The sequence below is a fragment of the Chamaea fasciata genome, unplaced genomic scaffold (assembly GCF_029207755.1).
Source record: "Chamaea fasciata isolate MVZ Bird 193981 ecotype frontalis unplaced genomic scaffold, bChaFas1.0.hap1 SCAF_1, whole genome shotgun sequence".
In the NCBI taxonomy this organism is placed as follows: Eukaryota; Metazoa; Chordata; class Aves; order Passeriformes; family Sylviidae; genus Chamaea; species Chamaea fasciata.
In genome coordinates, this window is record NW_027094086.1 from 115109755 (window position 1) to 115123993 (window position 14239).

At 38.9% G+C, this 14239-nt stretch overlaps 1 protein-coding gene across 4 annotated transcripts in view; it reads right to left on the reverse strand.

The window, feature by feature from the left end:
* Positions 1-14239, reverse strand: part of LOC136295838 (ubiquitin-conjugating enzyme E2 E2) — a 200736-nt gene that overhangs the window by 12418 nt on the left and 174079 nt on the right. For all 4 annotated transcript variants that reach the window (XM_066194544.1, XM_066194525.1, XM_066194535.1 and 1 more), the window contains exon 5: positions 10527-10674. In XM_066194544.1, coding sequence (XP_066050641.1) covers positions 10527-10674 — 148 coding nt within the window. The remainder of the gene's footprint in view (positions 1-10526; positions 10675-14239) is intronic.

Genomic DNA, 14239 nt, shown 5'->3' on the forward strand with positions numbered 1-14239 from the left:
GGTAGTATTTTAAACTACCCATGTTTATTGGAAAGAAAATGAATTCTAGCCTTTTGTATTTGTAGCATCCATCACTCTTGCATTTTCTGAATTACTTTTAATTTAATGATGGTAGAGTCTAAGCTTAAAGAAACTCTGTGCAGAAACTTCTTGAACAGAAATCAACAAACTTTTAAAAGTCCTGTATGTATATTTATCATACAGATTTTCTAAGTTTCATGTAAAAAACCCCAAAACCAAAAAACAAACCCCAAAGTCGGGTATATCTTTTTCCAGCTTTATTTCCATTTTGTGATAAGATTGTATTTTATATGTTCTAGAAACCCTTTCTGAGGAATAATAAAAATCAGGAACAGTTAAGTGTTGTGACAAGGCTCTTTTTTCTTATGAGTGCCAGTTACATCCCTTTACATTTATTTCTTGTCACAGATGTACAAAGCCTCTTTACTGATTTGGATTTCAGTCACTCTCTGATTTAATCAGATGCCATTTAATAAACTGATGGTTGGGTATTATTATGTCTGAAGTTCAATTTTTTTTTTCATATCTCCTTAAGCAAAAACAAATTAGGAGCAGAAACATTATTGAAAAGGACAAGAAATCATTAACAGCATGGTCAAACCTTTTCCATTTAAGGAATGGTTGAAATCTAAGGTGATTTCTTCGAGAAGGAAAAAACCACAAAATAAGATGTGCCAGGTAATTTGATTAAAAAAAAAAAAAAAGTGGTCTTGTTTATCTTTTCCCTGGCAAGAAAGGAACACAAACAAAACTCCATCACATTTAGGAAAAGTTAAAGGGAAGGAGATGCTTCATATACCAAATTGTAAAGAACACACAAAAAGTATAGTGCAGGAATACTAAAAGGTGATTTAGGAAACTCAAAAAAGAATTAGAAAACTTGGTTGCCATGCACCATTGCAAAGGCTGTACTGCTCATGCTTCAGCACATAATCTGATTGCTAGCTGTGGCTAGGAGGGAATTTCCTCTCCTGTGTATTGCTGTGTGAGTAAAGTGCTTTGAGGGAGTTTTACACTTTTCTCTGAACCACTGAGGGATGAGCAGTTGCAGGCAATGTACCTGACTCAATGAGTAGCACTGGTCTTCTGCTAGAGAATGACTGTACTCCTTCTAGTCATTATTCTTTGCTGAGTTCCAGATACATCAGGGAAAAAAAAAAAAAAAGAACAGGGTAAGTGCGTGTGTGACTGGCATCTGGAGCTGTAGCTAATGACTGCATCATGCCTTGGATACCACAAAATCCAGATTTTATTTTTAAAAAGTAATCTCTACCATTCGCTCTCTAAATTTCATAAACCCACCAATTTTCTTATGTAAATATTTCCAGACACTTTTCAATTAAAAAAAAAAAATTAAACAGACTGTAGACTTCTGAAACCATAATGGGGGGTTTAAAACTAAGTGTTTCTAAACAATCTTACTTCTATAGTTGTGTTAATCTTTCTAATGATGTTTTGTGAGCTTTGAATAGCCTAAATCTAAACACACTAAAAGCCTCTATGCTCACAAATAATGGTCTTCTATCCATAAGGTGTTGTCAAAGTGCAACTGAAAAGAGCAATGGTTTAGGCCAACATCAATAGTAATCCTGATCCAAGCCTCCTCCCCCTGCACACATAATTAGGAGATATTCCAAGACATATTTTCCTGAGAACTACTAAAGGGATGACAGTTCACAAATGTTTTTCCTGCTGTTATAATAATCCCCACAGTCATGAGTTCATGTTGAGGGGACTTACTGAACTGATAAGAACAAATCTTGTAACAGTTTCATCAGCTTTTCATGGCAAAGGAAATTAATTCCATTTCAATGTACATCTATATGCAATTTTCATAATGTGCTGCTGCATTTTTTGCATTTACATCCATTTAATTTCATGTTTATAGATCATGTTCACAGAGTTTAAGACATATAGGTGTATGTCTCTGCAAAAATTTAAAGACCAGATGTAGATAGCAAGTCTCTTCCTGGAAGTGCTGAGAGGCTCCTAGTGAGACTTCAGATGTTCAAATCCCATGGGAAGTACTGAAAACCCTGCCGGCTGTCAGCCAGCAGCTGTAGGTGCCTAAATGCCTTTAACATATTGGTACTGTGTGCTCAGCTCAGAATATGAGAAACTGTAAGTGATTCAAACTATAGAATAGAGGTTAGTATTGTATACACACTACAGCATAACCGGTATAGCACAGTATCTTTTAAAAGGAATGGAAATAGAAAGCACTGATGAACTACCAAGAATTTGCAAATATCAGCTCTACATACTATGATATGATCAGTGCAAATATGTAAATTTACCTAAGTAGCAGGTTCTGCAGAACAGGGAGGGGAGCATACAGTATTTATAGATACACAAGTACTTTCTTGCAAAAAGAACTTCCTCGCAATTGATGGGATCAATTTGCTCATGTTTTTCCCAAGACAACCCCACCTTTGATGAAGTCATTCTACACTCACTGAGAGCAGAACAAACCCCAACAGTTTTATGCTGCATTTTCCTTTCATGTTCCCTTAGGACAACTTATTAGAACGGCCTTTATGCCAAATACCCATTTGCTCTGCTCCCAGCCCAGCAGCACCAAGGCAACCATACACTGCACCTTGTATTTGCTAAGCCACAGCCTCCTGAACGAGCTAATTTTTTTGGAGACAACTCACGTCAGAGACGTAAAAGGGAACAAAAAGGTTATGTTGCAACTCAGGACAAACTGAAAAACATTATTCCCTGGACTGATTCCTGGCTGCTTTAATTTTCATTTACTCTGTGTTACTTGTTGCTATGCTTGAGTGACATGGCATAGAGTATTTTCCTGCTTCAGATACAAAGAAAGCATTTTCCATTGTGCTGAAACAGCTCAGAAACCTGCCCACTTCCTGACAGAGCACAGTATACAAACTCTGAAGAAAAGGGAAAAAACAGCTCCCAGCTAAAGAATATAAATAATCTCAGACAACAGAGCAATTTCATTGTTTACATGACCCTCTGCTGCTTACAAAAAGAATACATGGGAAAATGAGATTGTTTTGCTGTATGTCTGATAGTACTGTGTTATGACATTGCACCTGGTAGCCTGTGGGTGCCAGGAAAGAATCAAAGTAGCAGGGCTTAGCCAGCCTCATAAAATTGGACAAATTAATGTTGTTTTACCAACTTAAAACCATTTCAGTCATTTTCCAGAATATTCATCACATTCAACAAATCTACTCAAATATGGATTATTAAAGAATGAGTGTTTATAATTCTAATGAGTATTTATAATGAGTACTTATACTGTTCCTGTCTTCTATATATCTTGACAAAAATGTTCAAGAAGGAAACAAAATTTCACTAGAAACCACAACAGCATGTACTTGGGCACAGGAAAGCCTAAGAGTCCTTTTTGATACACTGAACAAAGCTGATGTTAAATGAGAAAGAAAAAAATTCAGATTGGATTCTGAAGCAGTCTCTGATGGTAGCAAAATGTGCAGCTTATGGCTTTACAAAAAAAAATTACAAGAATGAGGAAAATGAGAAGTGGCTCATCCGTTGAACTTGGTGTCATCCAGAGTTTCTAAATTCACTTCACAACTGGGGGTCAGAGGAAAAGAAGGAATGATAATTGGGAAGTCTAAAAAATTGCAGAAGGAGCACCTGATGTGAACCAGCACTGACAGAAAGCAGCCTCTGCTGTGGGGAAGCACCAGATGAGGGGGAACATGGTACATGCTTCCTGCTGGATTGAGATATATGGAGTAATGGAAGGAAATGAAGGTATATCCAGGCTGCTGAGTGGAGAGGAGCACGGACCTGTTCTTCATTACCTAGGGCTGGGTAGCTATTTTAAAGTTTGAATGTGGAAGCCAAATAGCAGAGCTGTGACCACAAGTCAGCCAAATTCCCACTCAGAGCCAAATGCTCCAGCATGGAACACATTTTATTATTACAGCTATGTTACATTTTCCTTTATTAAGCTGCCTTGGATTTATTTTAAACTTTTTTTTTGGACAGGCTAGTGTTTTCAAGTATCATAGTAATTCTGAAAATAGGTATTTTTTACTGATACTGTGGACATCTATTAGTGTATTAAAATGTATGCTGATATGACTGGGGCTTTGCTGGCTGAAGAAGCAGAGCTGTTCCTGTGGAACCTGACACATCGGCACACACTGGGTTTTTAAGTGGCAGTGGCAATTCTGGCTCTTGGTGCCCCTGTACCAGAGATGATCAGCCCAAAGCAGTGTCAGGAGCATGGAGTGTGACAGCGGGCATCAAAGTCTGGTAGCCTCACACCATCTCCTGGTGGGAGATGCATTTTCCTGAGAGGGTTTAAGTTTAACCCTACTCCCCTTTGCCTGGGGTATGCAGAAGACAGTTCCATGGGTATTGTGTTGTATATTGGGAATCCCAAGTATTCCTGTTAATACCTGTCAATACCTTATGCAAATTTGTAGGGATTGTGGAATTGCTATGAACAGACATTTGGATGAAGCTTACGTTTCCAAAATACCAATACAAATTCAAAATGTGGAGGTGCTCAAAACTGTCAAGGCAGCAGATCTATCCACGTTGCACTTGGAGGTATGAACCCTGGCTGGAGCAGTTCCAACAGCTGGCGTTGGGGATGGCTGCTGAAGGCAAACCTGCCACAAGACAGGGCAGTGGCATTGCAGCAGGACACCAACTTCCCTCCAAGAACGTATACTGCTGTCTGAAAGGGAAATGGGCTGAGAAATCACTAATTCAGTTCCCTTCATTGCATGTTGTCTGACTTAAATCTCCCCACCTACTCATGTTTTGCAGAGGTTCTGGAAACAGCAGCAATCCCAGCAGCTTTGTAACAGGGCACATACCGTTCAAGCTTTTAGGGCTTTTAAGATTATGTTGAAAAGTCACTCTCCAAAGTGCTGTTTTAGAACCCATTGAGGATCAAAGATGTGCATTAAATTACACTATTGAATCCTTTTCTGCAAAAGATGACAGAACAGGGATTTTATACCCTCAGCAACGAGAGCACAGAACCTTGCACACCCTTAGGAAAATGATAAGGGAAAAAAAAAAGGAAAAAGAAAAAAGAAAAAAGGAAAAAAGAAAAAAAGGGAAAAGAATAATGTAATAACTTAATCCCATCTCTAAATTTTCTTAAATACCAGTACCTTTATGCAGGTGTATGTAAGTGTGTTATTATCTTTTGGCTGAAAGTTTTGGCAGACCTAAATCATGCTAAACCACATGGATAACTTGTAATGGCAATAGAAAAAGAACAATAGCATGTTATCCAAAATTACCTGTTACACCTACTCTGTGATAAAACCAAGAAGTTTCTGGTGAAAATACAGGCAAAATGTAAGGATGACTCATACAAATAAAGCTTAAAAGCATGTCTTATGTCCCTTAGTGAGACGTGTAAAGATCCCCAGAACCTTAGGATCTTTGACTTTGCTTATCTGAGCTTAGATAAATGTAAGTCATTAAAATGCACAGCCACATTACTTCCTGTGGGTCAACAAAGTATGAAACCATCTAGTAAATTCATGATTCATGGCAGTACTTGTAGAAAACAGTACATCCACTTCTAACCGGGGTACAATATATTTGAAAGCCACAATGTACACCGCAGAGTTTTTTAACATAAATAGTCTACTTTTCAGATGTGCTATGCAACTGCAACTACTATAAAAATTGATGGGTCTCACATCAGAGTTACGTAGTGCTACTTGTTCAAAGTAATGTAGTGCTACTCATTTACTCTTATAAATACATTTATTGTGAGGGCATGCATGCTTCAGCTTCAAACTGCCTTCACAGCAAACTTTACATGTAACATTAAACAAACTGCATCACAGTTTCTGGTGAGTTAAAAAGGTAACCAGACAAGCATCTTTACACGGATAATGTGTTACTGAAGTATCAGAGAGCAGAGCAACCAACTTGTGCTGACGCCAGTGAAGTGGGTAGTGCAGGTGGTTTTTTGAGCATATCCTTTGCCAGAGGTTAATGCCCTTTCTAGCAAAAGCTTTTTCTTTCTTTTGCTCTTCCTTTCTTTTTTTTCCTCCCTTTCTTCTTTTTTCTCTTTTCTTTTTCTCTTTTCCTTTCTCTACCGTTTCACTCAATTGGGTTAAAAAGCAGACAAACAGTGAAAATGACAGGGCTAAGACAGAAATAACCTTCAGTGGTGCTGCCAAGTGAGATAGGCACATCCAACAGGGAGCAGTAAGTATTTCCACCCGGATGACGGTGATGATGAGCAGGTTAGTCTCTCTAGCTGTGCCTCATGCCCCAATGAACTCCAAGAGTCAGGCACATTCAGGAAGGATGAGTGCAGTGAGGATGAGCAGGGAAACAGACAACCTCTCTTACAGAAGGAGGCTCACAGACACAGCAGCAAATAAAGACAACAAGGGCAGAGGATGGCCCTTCATTAGTACACCAGGAATGAAAACCAGAAAAATGGTCACTCAAGGTACAGGACAAGACTTGCTTAAAAACAAGTGGGTATAAAATTCCCGTGAGTCAGTTCAGGTTAGGAATCAGGCAGAGGAATCTAAAGAGCAAAGCAAGTGAGGCTCTGCAGAGCCCTTCAGGAGTTACTCTGGCTGCAGCTGCCATCCAAGTGTTTAGCCTACTGTTTGTGGGAAAGCAGTATTGTGGCTGGCCACACCTCAGCCTGCCACTCTCGTCCTCTCTGTGCACCCCTGGCACATTCCCATCGCAGGAGCTCACAGAGGGGCATGGCTGACATGCAGGGAAGAGGGCCAGGAGCAGCAGCAGCAAAGCATTTGCTTCCAGAATGTCAGCTGAGGGATAAAATCACCACTGACTGTGGAACTTGCATGTGGGAAAAATGATAAGGAGCCGGAGCCAGAGGATGACACCAGAAGGGAAGAGGCTGGTGTGAGGGAGAGGTGGGCTTTGTTCTGATGTTCTAATCAAGGCTTAGCTGCATGTTATTAAGCAGACATGATTCGATGTTAAAGACTGTTTAGACATCGGGGATAATCAGGCCAGCCAAGTTCAGATTTTGAATGTGAAGAAGGGAGCCGTGCAAAGAAAAATGCTGCAGTGTTACAATTTATTTTCTCTGAAGCATTTGCAAATGATATTCGTCCTGGGGCTCAAGAACCTTCAGCAGGGCCAGGATGGCAATGATCAACTGAGAAAAATAAACATTCTAACCCAGATCAGCATCATCAGCTCTGTAACTATAAAACAATTAATTTGCTTAGCACTTCAAACTTAGTAAAACGCAAAGTCTCAGGGGCCATCTGCACTTGAAAGCTCTTTGGATTAAGGCAGTGCGGGAATTTACACTCCCCAGGCTCTGCTTGAACACTTAAAGTATAGTTGACTTTTAGTCCAAGCAAGACAGGTTTTTGAAACTTAATACATTTTCAAAGTGAGGAGTGTCCACACATGGAGATACTCTGCAATAACTAACTGCCCACACAGGCCAGCCCCAGCAGTTAACACTGGAAGCAGGCATTTTCAGCACTCAGGCACAGAGCCCATAAACATTCACTCGCTCACTCAACTCTGTTTCATGCAGGTGACTGTATCTATCAGGTTCCGTGGGGTTGCTCATGCATGTGCCAAAATATTTACAGGACTGGAGCCCTGATTTGTGGAAAGGGACGGGCGCTGTGGCCTCTAGTACCACCTTAAAGAAAAACACTAATGCCTGGATTGGGCTAGTGTATCCCACCATCTCTCCCATCCCGATCCATTTGGCTCTCTCCAACTCCCAGATAATGCACACGTGTTCAGTCATACACAAACCCCACAACACCCCTTCCCCCCATGAAAAAGTCAGCCAGCTGTTACAAAATTCAGACCTCTCATTAACACAGTTTACTGGCTGATAGTGCCAAGCAAAACAGAGACAATTAATAATAATCAGGACTGAAGGGTCTGAGACAGCTTATGAGTAAAAGATTGTATTAGTTGTTTAAAAAGGACAAACTTGCTCCTGCCTGGAGTGATAGGGAACAAAGGGCGGTGATGTATAACCAGGGAGGAAAGAGACTCTCTCCGTAGCTTTTGTAGATTACTGTGTGAATGACAGGAGCGGCAGGAGCAAATACCTCTTTTCATTTGCTCAGCCTGCTGGAGAAGAATAGCAGCGCTTGCCAATGAAGCTGCAGCTGTGCTTCAGCGCCGTTTAATCACTGTGTATGACTGAGGGTTAATTAGCTGCCATTCTTACTCCTATTTGTTGTTCTAATGAAGATTTGCATAAATGTAAGAGTAGGGGGTAACTGATACTTGATTCTTTGCTTCAGAGGCCAGGGTGGAAGACTCGCCCATCCTATGTGTTTATGTTTGTGGGAGATTCAGTGTTGCCTTTCCATTTGACTTGATCTGCTTCTGGCTGATGAATGGTGAAAAAAGAGTTCAAAGTTGCTTATCAAATCGAGACCCCTGTTGTGTTTCTGCCTTTAGAAAGGGGCAGACTAGTTAGATGAAGAGAGGACTGAGGGATTAGAAAGTTACTCCCAGCTGACAGAGAGGAAAAAATATATACGCATGTTTCTGCAGCTACTTATGTGTATATATATGTGATATATTTCAATGATATATATATATATATATATATCAGTGACATGTCTTTCTATCCATCCAACCATCCATCTGATGGCAAGTAAGCAAAACCTTTTTAATGATAAAATATCACAAAAAATAATGAGACAGGCAGTACAACTGCATCATATTAGGCAATATGATGAAAAGTAAGGACTTATAAATTTCTGCAAGCCTTCTGCTGTACACCACTAACATTCAAAGTTCACTTTTAAATAAAAAGAATATCTAACATGAAACAGGCAATTTCCAAGGAAGGCAAAGATGACTCAGCACTTCAAAAATATCTGCCATCAGTGCCTTGTGAGACTGGGATACAAATAAAAAATTGCATTAATTCATCAAAAAAAGGGAAAATTTTACCATGAAGCAGTGGTGACAAAATCCAAAACTACTTCACAATTAAAGAGAAGATTTGGAAATGAGCCATCATAAAATTCTTTTATTTACTTTGGTCAGGACAATGCTTATGGCTGCTAACTGAAAGAGGCTAAATGGAAGAACTTCCCATTTTTGGTATGTTAACTTGTTGTACATGATAATATGGTATGGATAACTGTTTTCAGTATTCCTCTTACACACTTGATATGCTAAAACTGTTGTTTGACAGCATCTGCAAGGATTTAAGATTGAGAAGGCGGAAGCAGCGAATTTCTAAATTTCAAATCACCGCTGGAAACTGTCCAGCTTTCAAGATGACTGTGTCCCTCCAAAGAGTGTTGACCACAAGAGAGCATGTATTTACTGCCCATTTCTCAATCCCTACACAGCTTTACAGTGTCTCTAGTTCTTTATCTGGTCTCTAAGACACATGAGCAAACATTAATTTGGTTTTTGAACACTTCTGTCATCTATCTGCCCGACTACCTACAGATATTTCTGCATATTTTTGGCCGAACAGTAACAGAAATCAATCTTTCCAAGACGTTAGCAGAGAGCATTCAATCCGCCTGAAATAAATGTGCCTAAAATGGTAACACTCTATCACTCCCCTCTTAGCTGAAAGGAAAACCACAGGTTTCAATGTTTTATACAGCAACAAACACACATGAAAATAAAAGCAGTCAATCACATTTTTGCCCGCTCTCACCTTCTTTTGACTTTCGAAATATTCCAATATTCTATTACAGTTTTTGATTCAGGCCCTGATTATGCCAGAATCTCACATTCTGCCCCTTCGGGCAAATTAAAAATAATATTGAATAATAAAATACAAATATTGTATAATAAAAAACAAACCAACAACAACTCTCATGACATATAAACAGATCCCATAATTTTTCTTCAATGATTCTTTAGTAATTTCTACATATTATGGTTTTCCAAGGCTACAGGCAGAATTATGCATTGGTAAATAGGGTAAGAGAAAGTGGAAATTACAGATCTAGTGGTCAGTGGCATAAAACAAATCTAAAAGAGCTGAGGGGGAGAGGTTAAGTGCTATGCTAGTTAATAAGAATGACAGCTTGCTTTGAATACTCATGCTGACTGTCCAAGACATTGAATAAACCTCATTTAAACTAATTTTCATTATTTGTAGAGCCAGCGTTAGGCATCTATCATTGTCAGTACTATTAATATTCTTTTCAGAGACCACATTATCAGCATATTTAAATGAAAGCTTTCCTTTTCAATATTTATTAACTCATTAATATTTCTTGATGGTAATATCCTGGTTGTAATATCCAAATTAGTGCAGACTAAGGTATTTTCTACTGATCAAACTTTCTGAATTAAAAAAAAAAATATTCTCCAGTACTAAAACTGCACCTGAGCTTCTGAAATTCTGCATTCTTTTTGTACTATTTGTATGAATGGCATTTAAAATTTACATTTTTGTGGTTTTTTTCAGTAGGTAAACCAGTAAACCAGAGCACTGAGTAGATATTAGTGAGCTGACCAAATGTGAATGATGGATGAACAAGGATATGAAAGTTAATTTGTCTTACCCGGGTTACAGTCTGTGAGGAGGGAGCAGATGGAGAGGAGAACTTTAGAAATGGTTAACGCTGGACTCCAGTTGTCCTTTAAAATGTCCAGGCAGATGACGCCTTGGCTGTTAATGTTACAGTGGTAGATCCTTGTCCGGAACGTTACCTGGAAAGGACAGTGTGTCTCAGTGGAACAGCGTTCAAGCCACAATAACTACACAATTATTAAGCAATGAAAAACCATAGGAACAAACATTCTGCTTTCCAGGCCAAAATGACAGTACTCTGCTGGTTAAAGACTGGGCAAGACAAAATAAAGGAAATAAACTCTGCCTCTTGCATCTGTGGCCAGCAGTGAAACCAGTTTGTGCAGGCTGAGAATGGGACACATTTCCTGAGCTTTCTCCTGCCTTGGTCTTATCAATCTCATTATTTTGTATACTGCCAAAAAAAAAAAAAAAAAAAAAAAGGCAAAAAAAAGCAGCATCTATTTCAGCGCCCTGGACAATGTTCATAACTCAGGACCACAGCTTTTTCACATTTTGAAGGAAGTCAGAACAAGACAGATTCTTCTACTGTCTTCATCTGTTCATCTGACACAATAGATTAAGCTGTAAAAAAAAATGCAGAGGCATCACAGCAGTGACTCCTGAAAAAATTGAAGTGAAATATTTTTGAGAAAGACTGCTTAAATAAAATGCTTTTATTTCCAAATTTTAGGTTATATTTTTATCAGTAGAATTGTTTACAAACACCTTTTGGGGTTTTTTAGTAGTTTATTTTGATGACTTCTGTATCTATTTTATATGGTCTTCCAGGTGATCCTGTAGGTAACAAACCAAGGAGATTATTTTAGCTCAGAATAATGTCCTCCTTCTTCAAGCTGAAGACACAGGATTTTTATTTTAAAAGAAGCTCAGCTATGAAAGTTTACTTCATAGTTCAGAATGAATACCGGGGCTACTGGATAAGAAGAGACAATGTGAAAAAACCCCACCACCTCTTGGAGGTCATCGAGGACTAATTTCTCCATCAGTTCTACCCAAATGTCAAGTCAAACCCAGATGGTTTCAACAACACGTTCATGAAATCTAAAACTAAGATGTAGAATTTCAGACATCTACTTCACCAGCAACAGCCTTGCCAAGAAAGGGGCTGGGCAGGCAGGAGCCAGCAGCAGGCAAGGCGCTCCCTGGCTCAGGGAAGCTGTGCTCTTCACTCCACTTGGACAGTGCTAATGTCAGCTGGGAGTGCCTACAAACGCACCCCTGCCCTACCACGGATAAACCGGTGTCTGGAGAGTAATGCAAACTGGTGACAGGCACGGTCCTCTTCTGATTTTCTTCAGTATCAGAGATCTCAGGGATCTGAGTGGGATTATCAGCCCGCTCAGTAAGCAGAAGAGAGAATACAAGTGAAAGGATACAGTACCTGGTTTCCTTCTATAAAAAAATAATTATAGAAATCATTCCCTAGCACACCAAAAAACTCTGCACCTTTGGATTAAATCAAGAAGCTTTGACAAAATAACGGAAAGAAAAGATAGTAGATTTATGGTATTAAAACATTGCATTCAACAAGAAATACTTTTTCTTGTCAGTACTTTTCTACATAGATCTGGAAAAATGCTTTGGAGCCCATTGTTATGCACCAGTGAGTTCTGCACCAAAGAACCCTACTAAGCAAGTTTATCAGTTTTTAAATGTTTCTTTATCTAAAGGTATTGCTAATTAATAGGATAATTTGACAGTTTGTCATTCCATACCCTACATACTTGTAGGTTCTTTCATTTTTCCCCTTCACTTGAGGTTTTGCTTATTGTTTTCCAGACTAAGTGCTACACTTCTGGGACTTCTATGAGAATTTAAAATATTTCTGGCACAATGATCTCAGTTAATCCAAATGCTATAGCCAGATAATCTATTTTCTCCCCCTCATTCGAAGCCCAAGGACATTCAGCATTTGGAGGAAAGGAAGTCTTCTGTGAGATCAAAAAATTATTTATTTAAATAATTATAATTTCATGCTAAAATTAAATGTCTGTCTACAAAGGGAAGCTATTTTGAACAAGGAAGGTTACCAAAGCACAAAAGCCATAAACTAGCTTACACAAACTGCATGTCAAAAGTGTCCAGAAAGGGAGATGGTGTGGAGGAGCATCCTGTGAATTGTAGGTGCTCATTAATTCCCCAGGTAGATTCTCTCCAGGAACTCTTCTACTCCAGTTAGAAGTGAATCAGTGACTGTTTCCTAGCAGGATGTCCCAGGACTCAGGCAAACACCTGCCTAATTTTAAGTATTGTATGCCAACTTTTCAGTATACCATTGAAATAAAGCTTATGCCTAAGTATTTTACCTCAACAAAGGTGCTTCCCTGTACTTCCACAATGAAAAATTTGAGGACTTCATTCAATGGCATCAAAATAAACTCAGTAATAAGATATGTGTGGTCTCACTGAATGTGAGGGAAACACTGAATCCACCACACAGATTAAATTATACCCTCTAAAATATTTATAGACAGGTCAGTCTGAGCTTGTAACCTGCTTCAGAGAAGGTCATCAATTTGAGGGTGTATTTTAAGTGTAACTGTTTTGCTGCCAGCAGAGAGGACAGACACTGCCACATGTTCCCCTGCCTCAGCTGCTTCTGAAGCACTGAAGCAAAGACACTGGGAATTTGGCAGGATTCAGAGCCGCTGAGATGAATGGAGGTAGTTCATGTCTTACATGAACTGTTCAACACTTCATTGCCATCTCAGGCTACCTGGTGGATAAATGTATGTGGGACTACACCTGTTTGCAGTTGGAAGGCAGTTTTTAGAAAATGCTTAGACCTGAAATACAGCGTTTTTTCACTGTGAGTACATATTAAACCTGTGACATTGAGAAAGGCAAGATAAGGCTTGCTGCTTACCACTGACAATGTCATCAACTTACCAAATATGCCAGTGCACTTTAAAATGCCTGCCTAAGACAGAGGCATTTAAACTGTTTATATAATCAACATATTAGGTATTTTATAACGGCAATCTGTTATATTTTATTAATTAATTTTAATATTGAAAAATCAGTTCAATTAATTGATGAAAAGAATCACAGTGTTTAGAATTGCAAAAGAAGCTGTATTAATGACAGCCTTAACACGCCGCAAACTGCGGCCTGAAGGTGGCAGGTAACAGAGCTCTTACCCCAAGGCAGCAGAATACAAATGGGATGACACATTGCTTTCCTCATCCACGTAGTGCCTCAAATTGCTTATAATGTGGGAAATGCTGACAAGTAACTTTCTGGATGTTGTGCTTACCATACCTACATTATAAGGTTATGCAGGGTCCTCCTATTTTACGTGTAGAGAGAAATCATGTGTTAATACCTTTCCAGGGGAACTGCATTTTCTTATTATGGTCATATTTTTACCTTTGATGTCACTTAAATGTTTCCTTTAAATGGTGGACTCTAATTCCGTTTATCCCCTAATGAAAACACCTAAACAATCCCAAGCAGAGGCTCAAAGAAGCATGTGGGTGAGCAGGCAAAGCCACCCTCAGACAATTAAATGATAAAGGAGAAATTTACAGATTTTCTTGAACAATAAGTGTTCCCTATGGATTTATTCTCTTTCATTCTGGAATTTAAAGAGCGTACCTAATTTTTGTTGAATAAAAGTACAGGTCAGAAAAATGCAAATTATGCGAAATATGGAAAATGGGACCACCTTCTGAAAACTGT